This window comes from Mastigoproctus giganteus, chromosome 13 (genome assembly GCF_048544385.1).
Source record: "Mastigoproctus giganteus isolate SK-2022 chromosome 13, ASM4854438v1, whole genome shotgun sequence".
Classification (NCBI taxonomy): domain Eukaryota; kingdom Metazoa; phylum Arthropoda; class Arachnida; order Uropygi; family Thelyphonidae; genus Mastigoproctus; species Mastigoproctus giganteus.
This window is the reverse complement of record NC_143587.1, coordinates 19,302,417-19,326,142: the sequence shown is the minus strand read 5'-3', so window position 1 is coordinate 19,326,142 and position 23,726 is coordinate 19,302,417. Positions and strand designations below refer to the sequence as shown.

General features: G+C 37.1%; 1 protein-coding gene across 2 annotated transcripts in view; it reads right to left on the bottom strand.

The window, feature by feature from the left end:
- Window positions 1–23,726, bottom strand: part of LOC150075831 (DNA primase small subunit-like) — a 65,292-nt gene that overhangs the window by 5,735 nt on the left and 35,831 nt on the right. Inside the window, exons 7-8 of one of the 2 annotated variants that reach the window (XM_090387428.1) lie at window positions 20,813–20,910; window positions 9,062–9,264 (exon numbers count right to left, since the gene is read on the bottom strand). In XM_090387428.1, coding sequence (XP_090243554.1) covers window positions 9,062–9,264; window positions 20,813–20,910 — 301 coding nt within the window. The remainder of the gene's footprint in view (window positions 1–9,061; window positions 9,265–20,812; window positions 20,911–23,726) is intronic. The other variant, XM_090387429.1, reaches the window with a different exon arrangement.

Here is a 23,726-nt window from a genome sequence, read left to right as displayed (position 1 = left end):
GCAAATTTTTAGTTTAACTGGTTGTATATTATTGGTAGTTCATTTCCATTTTGGTAATATTTCGCACAATTTGGACACTGGTGCTGTCAGGGGCACCATTAAATCTCTTTTTAATTGGCTTTCACAGTGCTTTTTAATTTACTTCCAAATTCTAAATTATATTAGGAGCATCCTTCCACAATACCCTCTTCTTCATTATTTTGCTCCCCCCTTTTTTCTTTTCTTTATGTATTATTTTGTTCTACTGCTTTGCCATACTACTGGCATGCAATTACTTTAGTTTCATAGTTTATTTTATGCAACATTTAGTGTAATGTGCAAATTTGCTGCCACTGATGTTTGCATTACTATTTTTACATTTATTTTTCAGATTAATTTTCATATTTATTTTGACTTATTATTTTATGCAATATTGAGTGGGAGAAGACAGAGGGTGGTAATCAATGGGTGCTGCTCTCCGTGGACTAATGTTAATAGTGGAGTCCCACAGGGTTCAGTGTTAGGTCCACTGTTGTTTTGTATATTTATCAATGATAAATATTGATGAAGGTATATCAGGCTTAGTGTTGAAGTTTGAAGATGATACAAAGGTTGGCACGGTTGTTAATGACAGTAATGGCAGTGTGCTACCACAACAGGATCTAGAAAATTTGGGCAGATGGGCTGAGAAGTGGCAACTGAAGTTTAACACTGACAAATGCAAAGTACTGCATATGGGTAGAAGTAACCCCCAGAGAAACATACCAACTGTGTGGTACTACAGATACTTCAGATATGAAGTTTTCTGAGCAACGCAGACAACGCAAACTTTGTCCAACGCAGCCCACTTGGACAAAGCACATAACTCAGTGGCCCACTAGCCACTTCCATAACTCACATTTAAAGATATGTCATATTTTACCACCAGAGCCAAGCCTACAAATGCATCGAAGTGTAAAATTGTGGGCTTTGCATTTATTGCCAGCCCTGAACTGATTCCAACTAAAAATTAAGTCGAATGAAAATTGGAAGTTGGGATATACTGATAAATATTTATTTAGTAATAAAATTCATGGCTCACCAGGAAATCTTTGCAGCCTGCCAATGGACCTTGGGAAAGGTCCAGCCTGCCAATGTGCTCTCAAAGTGCCATTGACCCTGCCAATGGCACTTTGAGAAAGGCTGGTCTAGATGATCCTCCAATGCTTCTTTAACCAGTGCTTCCATTAATTTCCGTGTAACAGAAGTTAAACTAAAAGGTTTGTAATTACTTGTGTCACCCTTTGATCCTTCTTTGTGAATTGGGGTCACATCTGTACATTTCCAGTCCATGGGTACTTCCCCTGAGTCCAAAGAAGCTCTCATTGTTATGGCTATGGGTTTGCTTACTTCCTTTGCTGCCTCCTTTAATATAACTGGATACATTCCATCCACCCCAGGTGCCTTTCTTATGTTTATCTTCAACAATTAATCCTCCAATTTACTCTCAGTTATTACAAGATCATATAACTTACTGCCAGAGTTTAATACACCTCCCTGAATAACTCCTCATGTGTGAATGTAGATGCAAAATATTCATTTAGTTTCTTAGCTAGCTGAGCAGGATCATCAACAGTTGAACCATCGATATCAAGTGGACCAATCTGATTCATCCCCTTCCTTCTAAGTAAAGAACTCTGCTGTTTTTCTTTGCATCCTTTGCTAAAGATTTCTCGTAATCTGCCTTTGCTCACCTAACCTCCTTTGTGACTTAGTTACAGACCAGCTTATATCTATAATAGACTTCCGTGTCACCTGTTAATTTATATGTATCCCATGCATTTTTCTTCTCTGCCACATGTCTAATTAGTTCATCTGACATCCATTTAGGCCTAAATCTTGAAAAATATTTCTTAGTTGGAATGAAAAAGCCTAGCAGCTTCCAAGATTAATTCTTTGAATGCTTTCCATTTTGAATTTGCTGTTGGTATCAGTTGGTCCCAATGTACAGAATTTAAATACTGTCTCAGACCACCGTAGTCACTTTTACAAAAGCAAAACCCCTTCCCTTTATCCCTGATTGCAGCCCTCTGAGTAAATCCCAATTCGGCACACTGTGATCACTGCCACCTAGTGGATCCTTTATCTGCAGATTCTTAATGCATGAAGAATTACTGCTGATAATCAGATCAAGAGTATTACTCCCTCTAGTTTCTTCCCGAACATGCTGCTGTAGAAAACAGTCATCCAATAAATCCACAAAAGCCTTGCTAGTGTGTGAGTGATTAAACCACAAATTCCAGTCAATATCTGAAAAATTAAAATTCCACATTATAAGATTCTCTAATTTACTGGCCCACTCTATTCCTCTGTACAGTTGTTTATTATACTCATCAGAGTCATTAGGCCTATAGCACACTCCTACTCTCAAATTTGATCTCTCAATGCTTATGTCACATCAAACTGACTCAACACTGCTCTGTCCAGCAATGTCAACTGGCTTCACTTCCTTGGATGTTATGTATTTCTTAACTAATATCATAACCCCTCCTCCCTTCGTATCCTGTCTATCCCTTTTGTAGACATTGTACTCCCCAAATTCCAGTTCTGCATTCCTTATATCTGTGTGACACCACGTCTCTGAAATCCCCACAATATCTGCCTTTGATGTTTTGAGCAATACCTCAAATTCATCAAATTTATTTACTAAACTCCTAGCATTGGTGTACACGCAAGTATACATGCACCTGTTCCTATTGTTAGCTACCTTAACACAACCCATGTATTTACTTGTACCGCAACGACTTCCAGCAGTCTCTGAAATATTAGCATTAGCATTAGTAGAGGCATTTGATGCAAGAAAGCAAGCTTATGCAGCATCAGCCAAAAAAAAAAAAAAAAAACCCACTTCCACTTCACCCCTCTGTTCGTTCAAAATACCTGTCCAGCTGAGCCTTAAACTTAATTAGGCTATCAACCTCCACCACAAGGGATGGAAGTCTGTTCCACCAACCAACCACCCGCTGGCTAAAGGCAAATTTCCACACGTCTATCCTACATCTGTCTTTCCTCAATTTGAATTTATGCCCTCTCAGGTGATCTTTCTGAGCTAGAGGAAGAATCCCATCAGCATTGAGCATGCTTAAACCATTCAAGGCTTTATACACCTCTATCAGATCACCTCGCTGGTGCCTAGTCTCCAGACACTGTAATTTGCAAAACTTAAGCCTTTATTCCATTCACTAATTTTGTTGTCCTTCTCTGTACTCGTTCCAGCAGCTCTACATCCTTCTTGAAATGAGGCCTCCAGACCTGTATACAGTACTCTAGGTGTGGCCTGACCATCGCCTTATACAATGGAATAATCACCTCCTTATCCCTGCTGGAAAAATTCCTGTATATCATTGACAATACTCCATGAGCTACTCTTGCAGCCCATCTGCACTGCTCAGAGAACTTCATATCTGCCTGCACAACCACCCACAAGTCCCTTTCATTCTCTACCACCGTCAGTGTAGTACCACAGAGTTGATACGTTGCTCTGGGGTTACTGTTTCCCATATGTAGTACTTTACATTTGTCAATGTTAAACTTCATTTGACACCTCTCAGCCCATCTGCTCAACCTTTCCAGATCCTGTTGCAGCAGCATACTGTCCGTAGTGTCCTTAACAACCCCGCCAACCTTTGTATCGTCTGCAAACTTGGACATTAAGCTTGATATACCATCATCAATATCATTTATAAATACAGAAAACAATAATGGACCCAACACTGAGCCCTGAGGGACTCCATTAATAACATTAGTCCACGATGAGCAGTGTCCATTGATTACCACTCTCTGTCTTCTCCCCCTCAACCACCCCTTTATCCATAGCAGCAATTTGCCTCCAATGTCACACTGCTCCAATTTGTGTAGCAGTCTTCCATGTGCAACAGTATCAAAAGCCTTTCTAAGATCCAAGTATATAATATCAAAGTTATTCCCTGCATCCAGTTCTTTTGTGACTGCATCATAGTATCCAATCAAGTTGGACAGGCAAGACTTCCCCTTAACAAAACCATGCTGTGTTTGAGCTATAACTGAAGTCTTGTCTAAATGATCCTACAGTGCTTCTTTAACCAGTACCTCCATTAATTTTCCTGGAACAGAAGTTAAGCTCACAGGTCTATAATTACTTGTGTCAGCCTTTGATCCTCCTTTGTGAATTGGGGTCACATTTGCACATTTCCAGTCTATGGGTACCTCCCTTGAGTCCAAGGAAGCTCTCATAATTATGGCTAAGGGTTTGCTTACTTCCTTTGCTGCATCCTTTAATATAACTGGATAGATCCCATCCACCCCGGGTACCTTTCTTGTGTTTATCTTCAACAGTTTCTCCTCCACTTTACTCCCAGTTATTTCAAGATTCTGTAGCTTACTGCTAGAGTTGAATACACCTCTGGCATTCCCTTTGCTGAATAACTCCTCACGTGTGAATGTCGATGCAAAATATTCATTTAGTTTGTTATCTACCTGAGCAGGATCATCAACAGTTGACCCATCAATATCAAGTGGACCAATCTGATTCATCCCCTTCCTTCTAGAGTTTACATAAGTAAAGAACTCTTTGCTGTTTTTCTTTGCATCCCTTGCCAAGGATTTCTCGTAATCTGCCTTCGCCTGCCTAACCTCTTTTGTAACTTGGTTGCATATCAACTTGTATCTATCATAGGCTTCTGTGTCATGTGTTAATTTGTAAGTATCCCATGCATTTTCCTTCTCTGCCATATGCCTCATTAGTTCATCTGACATCCATTTTGGCCTAAACCTTGAACAATATTTCTTAGTTGGTATGTAAAGCCTAGTAGCTTCCAAGATAAGTTCTTTGAATGCTTCCCATTTTGAATTTGCTGTTGGTAACATCATCAGTTGGTCCCACTGTATAGAATTTAAATACTGCCTCAGTCCATCGTAGTCGCCTTTACGGAAGCAATAACCCTTCCCTTTACCCCTAATGGTAGTTACCTCTTTGAGTAAATCCCACTTCAGCACACTGTGATCACTGCCACCTAGTGGTTCATTTATCTGCAGATTCTTAATGCATGAAGAATCACTGCTGATAATCAAATCAAGAGTATTCCTCCCTCTAGTTGCCTCCCGAACATGCTGATGTAGAAAACAATCATCCAATAAATCCACAAAAGCCCTGCTAGTGTGTGAGTAACCAGCCCCCAAATTCCAGTCAATATCTGGGAAATTAAAATCTCCCATTATAAGACTCTCTGATTTACTGGCCCACTCTATTTCCCTGTACAGTTCCTTATTATACTCATCAGAATCCTGAATCTTATTTTCCAGGCTGCGGCTCATTCCAATAGAAGCAGTGCAAGAATCACTTTCATCTCTGCCAGTGGCTACTGGTAATCTATTAGTCCTTGTATCCCCTCAATCTAGCAGTTTTCCGACCCACCCAACACTGCCTCGATAGCATTAGCAAACATTCTTGCACCCTTTCTATTTAAGTGTATCCCATCCCTGTAGAAGCAGTCTCTCCTGTTAACAAGTACAGACCAGGCTGAAAAAAATTCTACCCCTCGAGCCTTGCACAATCTTTCCAGGGCCGAATTGATTGACAGGGCTCTCATCATATACTCCCTCCTATCGTGTCTGTGCAGAATTGCAGACACTTTCAAATTCAACCCTAATTCACGGCTTTTTTTCAACAGTGACCTGTACTTGTTAAGTAATTCTGCCGGTCTCCTACTCCTAATATCATTAGTGCCAACGTGTACAACTATATCACCTTTTGTGCCCTTAAAAAATTATATCTGCTACAATGTCATCAACCTTTGCTCCTGGTAGACATACCCTGTTCCTGGTCCACCTATCGTTTTTGCACAATATGTTCCCCATTTCCCTGACAATAGAGTCACTAACAACAACTAGTTCCTTTGGGACCAGCGCATTCTGCCTTGGGGGTTGCCACTGTATTGCGTGATGTTCAAGTGCAAGCTCTAGCATTGATGTGTGCAGCTGAGAGCTTGATTGGCCCCTCAATTTAAATGCTTCGAGGGCATCCACCCTGTCCTTCAAGCTACCATATAGGCCCATAACAATGCTGAGTTGCCGCCTGATTTCCTCACACTCCTTACGTCATGCACACACAAAGACATACCCTTTGGTAATATCAAGTCCTGTTCCTGATTGCTCCACAAACATCAGACAAGCAGTGCATTTCACAAGGTAAGCCACAGCACTCCCATTAGTTTGAGCCTTTTGCTTTGCTGTTCTGGTCTGAGTCATGATTTCGATTCAATTTCAAATAAAATTTCAATAGAAAATATAACACTAAACTTATATCCCAATGCAGTTATAACACTATATATATATATATACAGTCGATTCTGGTTATTTGGGACACATTGGGACTAGTGCATTTTGGCCCGATTAAGCGGCTGCCCCAATTATCTGAAGTTTCACGTAAATAGTGAAAAATACAATGTACACCCCCCCCCCTTTACAATTGGTTCACTGTACAATCAAATCAAGTTACAATGGACTCACCATAGTAAAGTACCGTTCACTATACGATGTGTAGTAAGCGCCGGTCATTGTGATCACGTTTGTAAATTGAATTTTAATTTTATTAAACAGCGATTCTAATTAGCGAAAATAGGACGAATATTATCCACAGGCTATAAAAGTAAAGATATATATTAAGCACAAATTTACCTCTTATTACCTTACCAATTTAAAAATTAAATGATACGTGAAAATCGGAAGAATAAAAATTGGAATAATTAATACATACTGTAATAAGTACATACAAACTAGTTGACATTTCTGTTCACTGACATTTTTGGGTGGGGATTAAAATTTAAAACAGTAAAAAGATAAGCAATCAATAACAAAGAACACAGCACACACAAATTGCAAGTAACACGATACGTGCAAGTGAGAACAGAGTAACAAGTTATGAAGCTGTAAAAATAGGAATGAAGAGAAGATTCTGAAAATTAATTTTTTCAGATTTTACAATTTACAAATAAAATAAAAATAAATTTTTATTTTATTTGTAAATATTTTAGTTACAGTAAAATACTTATATTTTCATGGTTGGTGTATGAGTCTATTTATTGCTAAATATGAATTTGCCCAACCTCAGAGGCCTTTTTCAGGATATAATTAATTTTTTTATATGATTGAAGATTTCATGGAAGTGTAAATGCATTTTACCATAATAACCCACGGAATTCCAGCTGTCGGTATTATTGCAAATTCAATAAGATTCAGTTTACTATCCATTTATGATAGATTGCACTAACAGAAAAGCCCAATAAACAGGTTACTGCTAATTGTTTTATGGTTGTGACCTCCAGAAATCTGACCGAACCACGTGATACGGTCAGAAACAATCATAGGATAATCTCCAGTGCTGCGGTCTCCTGCCCCAATTAAACGGCATGTTGTCCGAATTAAGTGAAGTAAACCTTGGCTATTTTCTCAATTGGGTTCTGTTTTTTAAGATTTGCCCCAAATAAACGGCTGCCCCAATTAACTGGTGGCCCAAATAACAGGAATCCACTGTATTTCAGTATCGAGTATTTATGTTTGAGTCACGTTATATGACTTTCTTATCTCCTGTCAAGTTATATGTATTAATTTATAACATTATATTTTTAAAATCTAGGTCGTTATATGTATTTAGTTAAAAAAAGTACAATTTAAGTGACAATGAACTTTAATAATAATAGTTAATTTTACTGATTAATTGATACTATTGTACTATACTAAGCTAACAGATTTCTAATACAGTCTATGTGTTTCACTATCTAGTTTTACTTTAAACCTTACGCTATCTAGTTCGGGATATATGATGTATCATATAATAATGGTGCCAAGTTACGATCGATAAATCTATGGACACTAAGTATTAATTAACTTTCAAAATCGCGCTATCTAAATTCAAAATAAACCACAGAGCTTGACTAGGTTTATAAGCTACTTATAGAAAATAATTTAATATAATAATTAAGTCAATAAAATGGCTAAATATAATTTTAGTGTTTGCGGGATATTGCAAAACCTTGTGCAATGCGTGGATTAGATACCCTTACCAATACTAAGTAATAACCTACAAAATCTCTATCTAAGTTCAAATTAAACTAAGTATCATTACTATAAATATAAAGCTACTTCTAGAAAATAAATTAATATGGCAATTTAAGTCAATAAAAAAGCAAAAATTTAAGAAAAACTTCTCTATTAGCTGAAGCAGTAAAATCTTTGCCCGTTCATGTGCACTCTCTGCTTTCCATGGTGTCAGAGGGATCACAGTTGTGTCCATACGTCTCACTTTTCATTCCAAAAAAACATCTCACAGGTGTTCGATTGGATTGAGGTCAGGCAAATTTGGAGTCCAATCAAGATGGGTGATATCTTCACTGTGTCCCTTGAACCACTTGTGTACAGTGCAAGCCTGATAACACGCAGCATTATAGTCTAGGAAATAATGGAATATGGCAAGGTGCACATGGTTTCCTAAGAGCAACTGGCAGATTGCCAGTGAAACATTGGTTCAATATGCACAAGGGGTTCCAGTACTTTCCAGAAAAATATGCCCTATATTAAGCAACCACTGCTACCTGCATGGATAATTAGCACCATGCATAATGGATCCACGGACTCATATTGCTTTGCAACACACACGAAGGCATCTGTTGGCATGTTGCATCATATTGGGACCATTCTGACCAGCACACATTTCCAGTATTCCATGTCCAACCAGAGTGTTGTTGACACCATGGCATTCGTTGTCGATGATGATTAGAGGTGATGAGACATATTGGGTTCCATAGCAATTGTCTGCTGTGGAACCCCATGTGTCTGAGTGTGCAGCACAATGTCATTTGGTATATTGTTCTTGCATTCCCCATAATCGTATTGCAATGCTAACTATTGCACAGTGACCTGTTGTTGAGTGTGTACAACTAAAACAATATGCATTGGTAAAGTGTGATTTCTTAAAACTTACTCATTATAAATAAATCATTTTTGTTATAATTAAATAAATATTAACATCAATTAAAAATGAATTACAAAAATAAATATTATCACTAACCTGATTGTTGGAACTGATAATGGATTAAATTTATTTAAATTTTCTATGCTAAAAGGTACACAAATTTGACCAGTTTTTGGATGCACACTGAATGGTGACTTCAATATCCGGTTGATTTCTTTTGTTACAGGAATATCAAACCTAGGATAGCACAACTTCAACATAATTTCATTTACAAAACGTCGATTCTTCCAGTTTTCTTTCTGGAGAAAATAAGAAATATTAAAACTGCAGTAGTGGAGCTGTGATTATTAATTAAAAAAGTGTTTTTTTTAGTATAAAAATAATTTAATTTTTTTTTCTGGATTCATCCTGCCAATGTTTTCTGCAGCATAGAAACAATCTTCTTTGCAAGATTACAATATGAATCTTTGGTATAAAACAATTGCTTATGTTTTTATAAAAATTTCAAATATATTTTTAAATTAATGATACTATTAATATATTAGCAAAAAAATGTAGAAAAATTTAAACAACTAAGCATTAACAGAATAAACAGTTTATAAAAACACACAATGGTTGAGGAAAAAGTAGCAGCAGTTAATTAATAACAGAAAAGTACAATTTATCATTGTAGTTATTGACTACATTCTTTTAATAAATTCAGTGAAAATCTATACAGTCAACTCTTACATCCACTAGTAAACCTATAAATTCTATTCACAGAGACGTTCTTAAAAATATCTGCAGAAGGCTAGTCTACAGCATTTAATATGTTCTGCCCGTTTTCAAAATTCTAGTCCAGGAGATGCTTTTCATTTTATTCAGCCCTTGTCTCACCTGAAAAAGCTTCAGCAAGAGCCAAGAAATGTGAAATTGCTGTTGATTGTTGACTAAGCTATTACGGTATCATCCTTCACTATGGCATTCCACATGTTACAATACTATCAATGTACAATACTGCTAGTTATTCTAGCAAAGTTCTATGCTAAAAGCATTCACATGGATTTCAACTGTTAAGAAAACTACTCCAGAATTATTAGCAATTTCTAAGTCATTTTACAATAGTACTAACAAAGTAGAAACTATATATTAAATTACAATTACTGTATAAGGAAAGAGGTATCATGAAATGACAGCAAATGTATTTAAATGGCACGTATTTACTACCATCTAGTTGGAATATATACAGTGGATTCCAGTTATTTGGGCCACCGGTTAATCGGGGCAGCTGTTTATTTGGGGCAAATCTTAAAAAACAGAACCCAATTGAGAAAATAGCCAGGGTTTACTTCGTTTAATTGGGACAGCATGCCGTTTAATCGGGGTAGGAGACTGCAGCACTGAAGATTACCCTACGATTGTCTCCGACCGTACCATGTAGTTCGGTCGGATTTCTAGAGGTCACAACCATAAAACAATAAAAACAATTAGCAGTCACCTGTTTATTGGGCTTTGCTGTTAATGAAATATATCATAAATGGACATTAAACTCGATCTTACTAAATTTGCAATAATACCGACAGCTGTAATTCTGTGGGTTGTTATGATGGAATGTGTTTACACATCCATGGCATCTTCAATCATATAAAAAATTTAATTTTCAGATCTTCTCTTCATTCCTATTTTTAAAGCTTTGTAACTCGTTACTCCATTCTCACTTGCGTGTATCGTGTTACTTGCAATTTGTGTGTGCCATGTTCTTTGTTATTGATTGCTTATCTTTTTACTGTTTTAAATTTTAATCCCCACCCAAAAATGTCAGTGAACAGAAATGTCAACTAGTTTGTATGTACTTATTACAGTAGGTATTAATTATTCCGATTATCATGTATGTTCTTCCAATTTTCACGTATCATTTAATTTTTTAATTGGCAAGGTAATAAAGGGTAAATTTGTGCTTAATATATCTTTAATTTTATAGCCTGTGGATAATATTCCTCCTATTTTCTCTAATTAGAATTGCTACTTAATAACTGGCGCTTACTACACATCGTATAGTGAACGGTACTTTATTATGGTGAGTCCATTGTAACGTGATTTGATTGTACAGTGAACCAATTGAAGGGGTGGGTGTACATTGTATATTTCACTATTTACGTGAAACTTCGGATAATTGGGACAGCCGCTTAATCGGGCCAAAATGCACTAGTTCCGATGTGTCCCAAATAACCGGAATGGACTGTATATACATTTGGGGTTAAACTTTTTTTTTTTTTTTTTTATGTAAACCCGAAACACGAATTAGAACCTATAGTTCTTAGTACCGTGCTTGGGTTGGAGGTTTCAATATCCAATCATCCAAACTATGATTGGATATTGAAAGAGGGGCTCAATTACAGACACTAATTTAATTCAGAAGAACAGTGATTGTCGAAATATCTGTAGAAAAAGCATGCAGCAAAAATTAAACATCTGTGTGATAAGGAGTGGAGAGAGTTTGTTTGTAAGAGAGGCATCATTAATTAATTTGATTTCTTTGTTTTGGATAGAGTCAATTCCCATTCTACACGTGGGAGCAATATTACATGGTATGGGATGGTAGATTTAAGACATGGGTAGCATTGACAGCTTCTTAATAATAAAGTAATGCTAAAGGAAAAAGGGAAAGCCTAGTTTTTTTCATTGAAGAGAAAGCAATAATTGCAATATGCTTAAGCCAAGAAACGTTAGAAGCCAAGGTTAACATCAGTAAAGATGTCTTTTTGTCTAGAAAAGCTGAGTTGTGTTACAGCTGAACTCAGAGTGGGAGGAGCAGCAGCAGGTTCTTTTTTCTGTGAAAAATACAAAAGGAGTGGGTTTCAAAAGGACTATCTTAACTAAGTTTTCTCTTCCCCACTATAAAAATTACATGAGGAGCTGCATTTAAGGAACTGATGATTGATATCTGAAGAGATGGATATTTGCACAGAGCAAGGTTTGTTGAACTGCAATGCATTGTTACAGACAGGATTTATAATCAATGAGAAGTCATTAACATACAGGAATAATGGGCAAACAACAAAACTTTGGCAAATTCTGAACATCAGTTAAGAAATTAGATGTCTGAGAACCATTTACCAACACACACACACACACACACACACACACACACACACACACACACACACACACACACACACACACACACACACACACACACACACACACACACACACACACACAGTAAGCAGTCAGATTGGTCTACCTTATTGTAAAAATCAGGTGGTAGACCATAATATGTTATGGTCTACCACCTGCTCTAATCAAAAATATCAACTCTAATCAAAAATCATAGAAATGTCTAGTCAAATGCATGAGCTTTTCCAAACTTTTTCTTGAAAGTTTCCACAGATGGATAACATGGCCAAGATATCAACAGTGGATTGGGAAGAGTTGTGATTAAGCACAATTGTGTGATAATTAGAAGGGGCTTTTAATGAGAAAATTTCTATGCAGAAGCCAAGACACCAGTGATAAAAGAGAACGTAAGCAGGCAATACAAAACAGGAGCCACCACTGGTGCACAGGTTTTACGAACAGGTGAAGGAATGGCATCAGACCTTACAGACTCCGTGAAATCAAGATTGTCCAGGATTCGTATAATCTCTTTCTGATGGAAAACTAAGGTTGGCATTAAATAGAATGTGTCCAGTATGGTAGGAGATTTATCAAGATCAACAATGCAAGAATTAGAGTAAAAGTGTGAATGAACACAATTTTACCTTTAGATGCTTCTGTTCATTCATACTTTCACAGACTGTAAAAGTGTGAATGGACCAAAGTTGCAATCAATGGCTACGGCAGGAGCTCAGAAGATTTGATTACCATATGGACAGGAGGTAACCTGTCCAAATGGTAATCAAGTCCCAAAAAAAAAAACAAAAAACAAATGCATTACAAATACTGTAAAGTATATCCAACATCAAGAAAAAAAAAAGTAAGGTGCACAGAAGAGTATTATATGTACAGTAAAAATAACTCCATACTCTGTTGAATATAAAGACCTGTGCTATAACATGTTAATAAGGTTTTCTTGTTTAGGCACATTTAGCTCAAATGCATGGTATGATCACTAGGAAATGAATTCTTTTCTTGCAAAGTATGGAAACTACTAAACACTCTTCAACTTGGAATTCTCAGTTTTAGAAATGCTGCTGGCATTCAGTGACAGCAGCAGTACTGCAAACAGACATCGCAAATTATGTAAACATACACAAAATTGGCATATTCCACGTTAAAAAACATGACAGGCACTATGAACCAGCATACAAATCATCACCTGCACAGTGTTAGCTACAGTAATCATTGCAATGGAGGTTATGCTTGGTCAGCAACTTTTGTTCAAACTAGTGCAGGCCCATGAAGTTCAGAAAGCTGCACCTGCAACTCTTGCTAGATGTGGGTTAAGTTTGAGGATGGAATTTTTGAGAGCTAATTGTAAACATGAATAACACTTTATTCGGTAAGTGTATGCTTATTTTTATTATTTTTTACCATTCAGAATGCTGTTTGTTTGTTGTTTGTTATTTGGTTTTTAGGAGCATTAGCAACTAAGGCCATATTGCTCCGTGAATATGCGGTGGTCATTCCTGACCTTTCCGCATCCTCCGTATTTGGTGGTGACGGGCTCGAACCCCGGTCTAATCAAGATGCGTGTGCTACGCACTGCTGCTCCTTCCCACCTGGCTACAGAGGCGCCTTCAGAATGCTATTTTTAAAATTCAAACAGCCTGTAATCATTCAGAATCAGATCCATATTTACATGATAACAGGAGAGATTGCTTCTACAGGGATGGGATACACTTAAATAGAAAAGGTGCAAGAATTTTTGCTGATGCTGTCGAGGCAGTGTTAGGTGGGTCGGAAAACTGCTAGTTGGGGGGGATACAAGGACTAATAGATTAACAGTAGCCACTGGCAGAGGTGGAAGTGATTCTTGCACTGCTTCTATTGAAATGAGCAGAAGCCTGAAAAACAAGATGCAGGATATTTCAGAGACTGCTGGGAGTCATTGCGGTACAAGTAAACACATGGGTTGTGTTAGGGTAGCTAAGAATAGAAACAGGTGCATGTATACCTGCGTGTACACCAATGCTAGGAGTTTGGTAAATAAATTTGATGAATTTGAGGTATTGCTCAAAACATCAAAGGCAGATATTGTTGGGATATCAGAGACGTGGTGTCACACAGATATAACTAATGCGGAACTGGAATTTGGGGAATACAATGTGTATAGAAAGGATAGACAGGACAGGAGGGGTTATGCTATTAATTAAGAAACACATAAAGTTCAAGGAAGTGAAGCCAGTCGATATCGATGGACAGGGCAGTGTCGAGTCAGTTTGGTGTGACATAAGCATAGGGAAATCAAAATTGAGAGTAGGAGTGTGCTACAGGCCTAATGACTCTGATGAGTATAATAAGATATTGAACAGGGAAATAGAGTGGGCCAGTAAATCAGAGAGTCTTATAATGGGGGATTTTAATTTCCCAGATATTGACTGGAATTTGTGGGTTGGTCACTCGCACACTAGCAAGGCTTTTGTGGATTTATTGGATGATTGTTTTCTACATCAGCATGTTCGTGCGGCAACAAGAGGGAGCAATACTCTTGATCTGATTATCAGTAGTGATTCTTCATGCATTAAGAATCTGCAGATAAATGAACCACTAGGTGGCAGTGATCACAGTGTACTGATGTGGGATTTACTCAAGGAGGTAACTACCATCAGAGGTAAAGGGAAGGGTTTTTGTTTTCGTAAAGGCGACTATGATGGTCTGAGACAGTATTTAAATTCTATACAGTGGGACCAACTGATGATGTTACCAACAGCAAACTCAAAATGGGAAGCATTCAAGGAACTAATCTTGGAGGCTACCAGGCTTTACATACCAACTAAGAAATATTGTTCAAGGTTTAGGCCTAAATGGTTGTCAGATGAACTAATGAGACATGTGGCAGAGAAGAAAAATGCATGGGATACATACAAATTGTTGTTGTTGTTGTTGTTGTTATTTGGTTTTTAGGAGCATTAGCAACTAAGGCCATATTGCTCCGGTGCGGTGGTCATTTCCTGACCTTTCCGCATGCTCCGTATTTGGTGGTGACGGGCTCGAACCCCGGTCTAATCAAGATGCGTGTGCTACGCACTGCTGCTCCTTCCCACCTGGCTACAGAGGCGCCTTCAGAATGCTATTTTTAAAATTCAAACAGCCTGTAATCATTCAGAATCAGATCCATATTTACATGATAACAGGAGAGATTGCTTCTACAGGGATGGGATACACTTAAATAGAAAGGGTGCAAGAATTTTTGCTGATGCTGTCGAGGCAGTGTTAGGTGGGTCGGAAAACTGCTAGTTGGGGGGGATACAAGGACTAATAGATTAACAGTAGCCACTGGCAGAGGTGGAAGTGATTCTTGCACTGCTTCTATTGAAATGAGCAGAAGCCTGAAAAACAAGATGCAGGATATTTCAGAGACTGCTGGGAGTCATTGCGGTACAAGTAAACACATGGGTTGTGTTAGGGTTGCTAAGAATAGAAACAGGTGCATGTATACCTGCGTGTACACCAATGCTAGGAGTTTGGTAAATAAATTTGATGAATTTGAGGTATTGCTCAAAACATCAAAGGCAGATATTGTTGGGATATCAGAGACGTGGTGTCACACAGATATAACTAATGCGGAACTGGAATTTGGGGAATACAATGTGTATAGAAAGGATAGACAGGACAGGAGGGGTTATGCTATTAATTAAGAAACACATAAAGTTCAAGGAAGTGAAGCCAGTCGATATCGATGGACAGGGCAGTGTCGAGTCAGTTTGGTGTGACATAAGCATAGGGAAATCAAAATTGAGAGTAGGAGTGTGCTATAGGCCTAATGACTCTGATGAGTATAATAAGATATTGAACAGAGAAATAGAGTGGGCCAGTAAATCAGAGAGTCTTATAATGGGGGATTTTAATTTCCCAGATATTGACTGGAATTTGTGGGTTGGTCACTCGCACACTAGCAAGGCTTTTGTGGATTTATTGGATGATTGTTTTCTACATCAGCATGTTCGTGCGGCAACAAGAGGGAGCAATACTCTTGATCTGATTATCAGTAGTGATTCTTCATGCATTAAGAATCTGCAGATAAATGAACCACTAGGTGGCAGTGATCACAGTGTACTGATGTGGGATTTACTCAAGGAGGTAACTACCATCAGAGGTAAAGGGAAGGGTTTTTGTTTTCGTAAAGGCGACTATGATGGTCTGAGACAGTATTTAAATTCTATACAGTGGGACCAACTGATGATGTTACCAACAGCAAACTCAAAATGGGAAGCATTCAAGGAACTAATCTTGGAGGCTACCAGGCTTTACATACCAACTAAGAAATATTGTTCAAGGTTTAGGCCTAAATGGTTGTCAGATGAACTAATGAGACATGTGGCAGAGAAGAAAAATGCATGGGATACATACAAATTGTTGTTGTTGTTGTTGTTGTTATTTGGTTTTTAGGAGCATTAGCAACTAAGGCCATATTGCTCCGGTGCGGTGGTCATTTCCTGACCTTTCCGCATGCTCCGTATTTGGTGGTGACGGGCTCGAACCCCGGTCTAATCAAGAAGCGTGTACTACACACTGCTGCTCCTTCCCACCTGGCTACGGAGGCGCCTACATACAAATTAATGGGTGACATGGAAGCCTATGATAGATATAAGTTGGTCTGTAACCAAGTCACAAAGGAGATTAGGCAGGCAAAGGCAGACTATGAAAAATCCTTGGCAAAGGATGCAAAGAAAAACAGAAAAGAGTTCTTTACATATTTAAACTCAAGAAGGAAAGGGATGAATCAGATTGGTCCACTGGATATTGATGGTTCAACAGTTGAGGATCCTGCTCAGGTGGCTAACAATCTAAACGAGTATTTTGCATCTACATTCACGCATGAGGAGTTATTCAGGAAGGAGAATGATGTAGTTAAGTAAACATTGGCAGTGAGCTGGATGATTTTGTAATAACTAAGAGGAAAGTGGAGGAGAGATTGTTGAGGATAAACATAAAAAAGGCACCTGGGGTGGATGGGATCTATCCAGTTATATTAAAGGAGGCAGCAAAGGAAGTAAGCAAACCCCTAGCCATAATTATGAGAGCTTCTTTGGACTCAGGGGAGGTACCCATAGACTGGAGATGTGCAAATGTAACCCCAATCCACAAAGGAAGATCAAAGGCTGACACAAGTAATTATAGACCTGTTAGTTTAACTTCTGTTCCAGGTAAATTAATGGAAGCACTGGTTAAAGAAGCACTGCAGGATCATGTAGACAAGAATTCAGTTATAGCTCAGACGCAGCATGGTTTTGTTAAGGGCAGGTCTTGCCTGACCAATTTGATTGGATACTATGATGTAGTCACAAAAGAACTGGATGCAGGGAATAACTTTGATATTATATATTTGGATCTTAGAAAGGCTTTTGATACTGTTGCACATGGAAGACTGCTGCACAAATTGGAGCAGTGTGGCATTGGAGGCAAATTGCTGCTATGGATAAGGGGATGGTTGAGTGGCAGAAGACAGAGAGTGGTAATCAATGGACACTGCTCAACGTGGACTAATGTTATTAGTGGAGTTCCTCAGGGATCAGTGTTGGGTCCGTTGTTGTTTTCGGTGTTTATGAATGATATTGATGATGGGATATCAAGTTTAATGTCCAAGTTTGCAGGTGATACAAAGGTTGGCAGGGTTGTTAAGGACACTACTGACGCTATGCTGCTGCAACAGGATCTGGAAAGGTTGAACAGATGGGCTGAGAGGTGGCAAATGAAGTTTAACATTGACAAATGTAAAGTACTACATATGGGAAACAGTAACCCCAGAGCAACGTATCAACTCTGCGGTACTACACTGACAGTGGTGGAGAATGAAAAGGACCTGGGGGTAATTGTGCAGGCAGATATGAAGTTCTCTGAGCAGTGCAGATGGGTGCAAGAGTAGCTCATGGTGTCTTGTCAATGATATACAGGAATTTTTCTAGCAGGGATAAGGAGGTGATTATTCCCTTGTATAAGGCAATGGTTAGGCCACATCTTGAGTACTGTATACAGGTCTGGAGGCCTCATTTCAAGACGGATGTAGAGCTGCTGGAACGGGTACAGAGAAGGGCAACAAGATTAGTGAATGGAGAAAGGGTTGCTCTTACGAAGAAAGGCTTAAATTTTGCAAATTACAGAGTCTGGAGACTAGGCACCGGCGAGGTGATCTGATAGAGGTGTATAAGGCTTTGAATGGTTTGAGCACGCTCAATGCCAATGGGATTCTTCATCTTGCTCATAATAATCACCTCAGAGGGCATAAATTCAAATTGAGGAAGGACGGATGTCGGATAGATGTGCGGAAATTTGCCTTTGGCCAGCGGGTGGTTGGTTGGTGGAACCGACTTCCATCACTTGTTGTTGAAGTTGATAGCCTAAACAAATTTAAAGCTCAACTGGACAGGTATTTCGAACGAACGGAGGGGTGAAATGGGAGTGGTGTGTTTTTTTTTTTTTTTTTTTTTTTTGGCTGATGCTGAATAAGCTTGCTTTCTTGCATCATATGCCTCTACTAATGCTAATGCTAATGATGTTTTTTTTTTAAGTGAAATGACTACTATCAGCTTCCAAATTATGCATTTCCTCATGAATCACACTGTATACTTCTATCCCATAAATCCTTTCCTCCATGAAGAGAATCCAAAACAAACAAGAAGCACTTGTATATTGTCATGTGCTGTGGGAAAAAAAAAAAAAAAAAAAGAGAGAGAGAGAGAGAGAGAGAGAGAGAGAGAGAGAGAGAAAGAGAGAGAGAATAAGAAATTTCTTGATCTCCACATTTCACATCTGTTCCATGGTTATAGACCACGGGTCCCCAACCTTTTTTATCGGAGGGCCACATAGAAAATTCATAACAAATGGCGGGCCGGAGTCAGTGCAATTTTGATGACTAAAAGCACTGTAAACCAAAAACGCAATTTTAGCGACTTCACCAGGTCAAATGGGGTGTACAAGATAGAAAAACTATAAAAAATTATAAACACGGGATATTTATTGTAAATAAAGCCATAGTCATATCAAAAATCATAATTTTTTATTGTTATAATCAGATTTAATATTACAAAAATAGCAAATCAATGAGATGTTTGTAGGTGTTTTGATTTAGCAATAATTGAAATGTTAGATTTAATAGTAGACATTCCCAATCTTAAAAAGTCTTGCAAATGTTCATCTGTCATTTTTGATCGATGCTTGGATTTTATATATTTCATTTTTGAATATATTTGTTCACATAGGTAAGTGCTACCAAAAATAGAAATTATTCTTCTTGCTAATTTTTTTAATTCTGGAAATTCGTTTTCTGTCAAAATTTTATAAAAGTTAATTAATGTTTCATTTTTTAATAATGTTTTCGGGTTATCATTACTTTAAAGATCTATGATTTCTAATTGTAGATCTTTACCTATTTGTGAAACATTTACATCAAGTTGATTCTGAAATAATGTAAATAACAATAGACAGTTCCACAGTCTATTGTTTTAGAAATCAACAAATCGATCAACAAATGCTTCCATCGATAATTCAAGATTTCGAACAAAATTGTCAGTAGAAAAATCACAACTGGGCACATTATTATATAAACTTTCACAACACAAAAAATGGGAAAAATTATTTTGTTCAATTTGATTTTTAAATAATTCTTATTTTGTCTGAAATGCTTTAATATTGTAGTACAAGTCATTTACAAGTTGATCCCGACTTTGGAATTTTTTATTCAATGTATTCAAATGTTCACAAATATCTGTTCAAAATGTAAGTTCCCATAACCATTTAGAGTCTGTTAGTTCTGAGACCAGTTTTAATATTTTGTATTTTGTTCATGATTATGTCTATTTCAGTTTTGAGTTGAAAAAATCTTTTTAACATATTACCACGACTCAACCATCGTATCTCCGTGTGGTACAACAAATCACCATATTCGCTTTCGATTTGCTCCAAGAAAATTTTAAACTGACGGTTGAGGCCATTTTTGTGTATAAAATTCACAATATAATTAGTCGACATGATTGAGTTCGAAGACAAAAATGTACTGCACAACGATTGCTGGTGAATAACACAAATGAAATTGCATAGATCTTTCAATATTTTTGGAATCAAAATATTTATTAACATGGCAAATGAAAATGCGAAATTTCTTTTTTTGGAAAAGAAATCTTTTCCAAAAAAGATTTCTATAGAATAAATTTTGATGAGGCAGATGAAATCGTCTCGCGGGCCGTAGGTTGGAAACCCCTGTTATAGACAATTCCTTGGGTATTAGGTTTGCAAAATTCTCAAAACTAATCAAAACCAAATTTTCTATTGTGTGTGCTCTATATTTAAAAAAAATCTATACATAAATCCTTATAGAAAAAGTTCCTTTCCATGGTCAGCCAACCAATGATCTATTACCTCACCAATTAATTATTACTAATTAACTACCAATTATTCATACATTTCACGATAACTGCCAAAATGGCAATGTTACTTTGCTGCTTCATTGAAACAATGCATAACCTTTCTACAATAGTTAATGAACTGCAAGCTTTACCACTTCCAGTTCCACAGTCTTATGTTTGAGAAATCTGGCAAGAGCTCAGTTCCAATGTTGTTGGATTCATGAGGTTCTGGTGTATAAGGAAATGCTATGAATAATTATGCTCTAGAAAATTGAGGGAAATTTTACTTGCCCTTCACTTAAAAATATTTGGTGTGTTATATCTTCAGTTGTGGTATATATTATTAAACAAATACTAATTATACCTGGTGAACATATCTGTTAATAACATCTGTTAGAGATTTCCATCTAGTCTCACTTGTAGTACAGGAAGAAAGCTGTTGCTCGAGATGGTTTTTAACCTGTGAAATTGATTAAGGAAAGTATATGGACATAAGCATAATGAAGTTCTATGCCGTTACATGAAGGCCGTTCAAAAGAGAACAATCATAATTTTAAATTATTTATCTTAATGTTCATCCAAATTTTGATGATCTACTTTGAAATAGTTCCCATTGATACAATACACCTATCTCAATGTCATTGCTGTTCTCCAAAAAATTATGAAAATCCATTCTTCAACATGTCCTTCAAATTTAATTAATTAAATAAGTTAAATTCAAAAATCAATGTAGGGAAACAAAATTCACAGGATTACTGGTTGATCTACTGGAGGATGTGATGATACATTTGATACTGATGAAAGCCGAGAACTCCATGACAACTAGAACAATGTGAGAACACATGCTTTTGTGATGGCATATAGAACCACCAGTACTTATATTAGTAAGTTCTTGGGAGATACATTCTTGCAAGTTCTTGAATACAGACACATAATAATGGCCAGTAACCATTGTATGGGGTAGCACAACATGCTAATATATCATTTAGTAATGTTCAAGAAAGTTATAACTATACAGCTCTGTATAGTTGTCTGTATAGTGGTGCTCTGTCAATGGCAATGATACATGAATTTTGCCAGCAGGGACAAAGCATGATTATTCTCATTGTATGAGGCAATAGCTTGATTACTTTCAAGCCTATATATAGGTTTGGAAGCCTCATTTTAGGAAGGATGTAGATCTGTTAGAATGAGTGCAGAGGAGAGTAAACAACTTTAGTCAGAGGCATAGAAGGGTATGCTTAACAAAAAAGTGTACCTTTCTTTGCTCTTGGTGCATTATAGCCTTAGTTGCTAATGTGCCAATAAAACCCAAACAATCTTCTATGCTCAATTCATTTAAAGACTTAACTAGGTACCTGCCAGGAGACCTGAGTGAAGTGTTAAGGCTTTAAATGAACTGAATAAGGTAAAAATTAAATTTAAATTGGACAATGACAATTATAAAATAGATGTGCAAAAGTTATCTTTCGGGAAGAGTATAATGGATTGTTGGAACAAACTTCGATCTGCTACAGTGGAAGTGGGTAGTTTGAATAAATTTAAGAAAGTATTGCACAAATTATTCAAAAAGATGAGCAAACGAGTGGGTAGTTTATTTTATTTTTGGTTAATGCTCTGCTCTATAAACTTACTTGCATTATTTTTCCACTACTAATACTACATTGGTTATAAAGATATAGGTAAAAATGACTAAGCACCACTGAGTCACTGCTTTGCAAAATGCACATTTATGCATACTTAAGCATAAATTATGCATAAATGTGCATTGGTGGATAATAATAAATAAGACTTGAATTCCACTTTTCCATCTGGAAGTGAAATTTTCCCAATTAAAAAAAAAAAAAGGCCATCAGGAAAAACTTAAGCATGGTCACATCCATAAGTAATAAACCCAAAATGGGGCAGACATTTCTCAAATTTAAGTGGCTAAAATATATTTTCACTAAATTATTGTGTGATTGGATATTTGTAAATATTTTTAAAATGCCACTGTTGGAGCATATACACAGAATATTTATTCATATGCAAATTATGAAGGTCAGAAACAACTGTCTGGAGATAGTGGCAAGCTGAAAAAAAGAAATAATGTAACATTAAATTCTAAAACCTAATCCCTACTCTACAGCTGTGATGGGTATTGCAATAAGGATGCTACCAAAAACTAATGGTGATGGAATCTGGGGTTTATAGAAAGAGCAATATAAGATCATCTACTTTTGTGTTGGATGAGACATTAAGGCAGCATAGTTTCTTTCACAAAGGCTTGAGAAACCTTAAGACTGGACTGGTTTAGTTTACCATTCAGTATAGAAAATTCTGAAAAGAGAAATTAAGTGGACATGCCAGAATTTAAAAAAAAAAAATTATTATTTTAATGGCACCCACGCTTGCTGCTCATAACTGTATGTGTAGTTGTCTTTAAAAGCAGGTCTGTTGGCTGATATGCATGCTGCTTGAGCCAAAAAAAACTCAGAATATCTCATGGAGGAAGCCTATTCGATCCAGCTATGATAAACTATAGCCTCAACTGAAGAGGACTTTAGAAATTTATCCAGCCATTGAGGGAACTGAACCAGACTTCTCCAAACTAGTGGAAAATGGCAATGTATCATGATGGCTAAGCTACCAATGGAGAATATGGCTCAATGTCAGGGACTGGCAAGACTTCTTAAAAAACAATATTTGGCCATACGAGTCATTTTTCACATAGTGTGCATAGTATTAGGGTCAGGCACAACCTGTGGTTTCCCACATCTGCGCCATTTTTCACAGTGAAGGATCGGATAACAAACACAACAGCCATTACTGGGAGGTAGCCATACAAACTGTAGGCCACTGTGCAGAAGAAAGCTAAAGCTATTCCAAAGTGACAGTGTGATGTGGGGGTAACATATAAGAGAACTTTTTCTCCATACATTTTAAGAGATACAAAGAATTCGAAAAGGTTCCTCATTATGCTTCAAAATTTTTTTTTCTGAAACCATGCATTGCTCAAACATACAGGATCTAAATGATCTATACGAAGGATATTATAAATTCTATCACACTTCCTGAGTGAAACTAGCCTGACTTAACAGAAAGAATGGAAGACAATAAACGGAGTGGAAAAGAAAGGCTGATAGTCTAGGACTGATTTCTTCTACCACAGTGATATACTGCATATAAAGATTTGGATAATGATGTTTGGATTCTTTAAGCAAACTCTCAACAACAACAAAATGTACTACTTGCTTTCTTTAAAGGTCAGTTATTTTCTTTGATTGTTCCATTTGCAG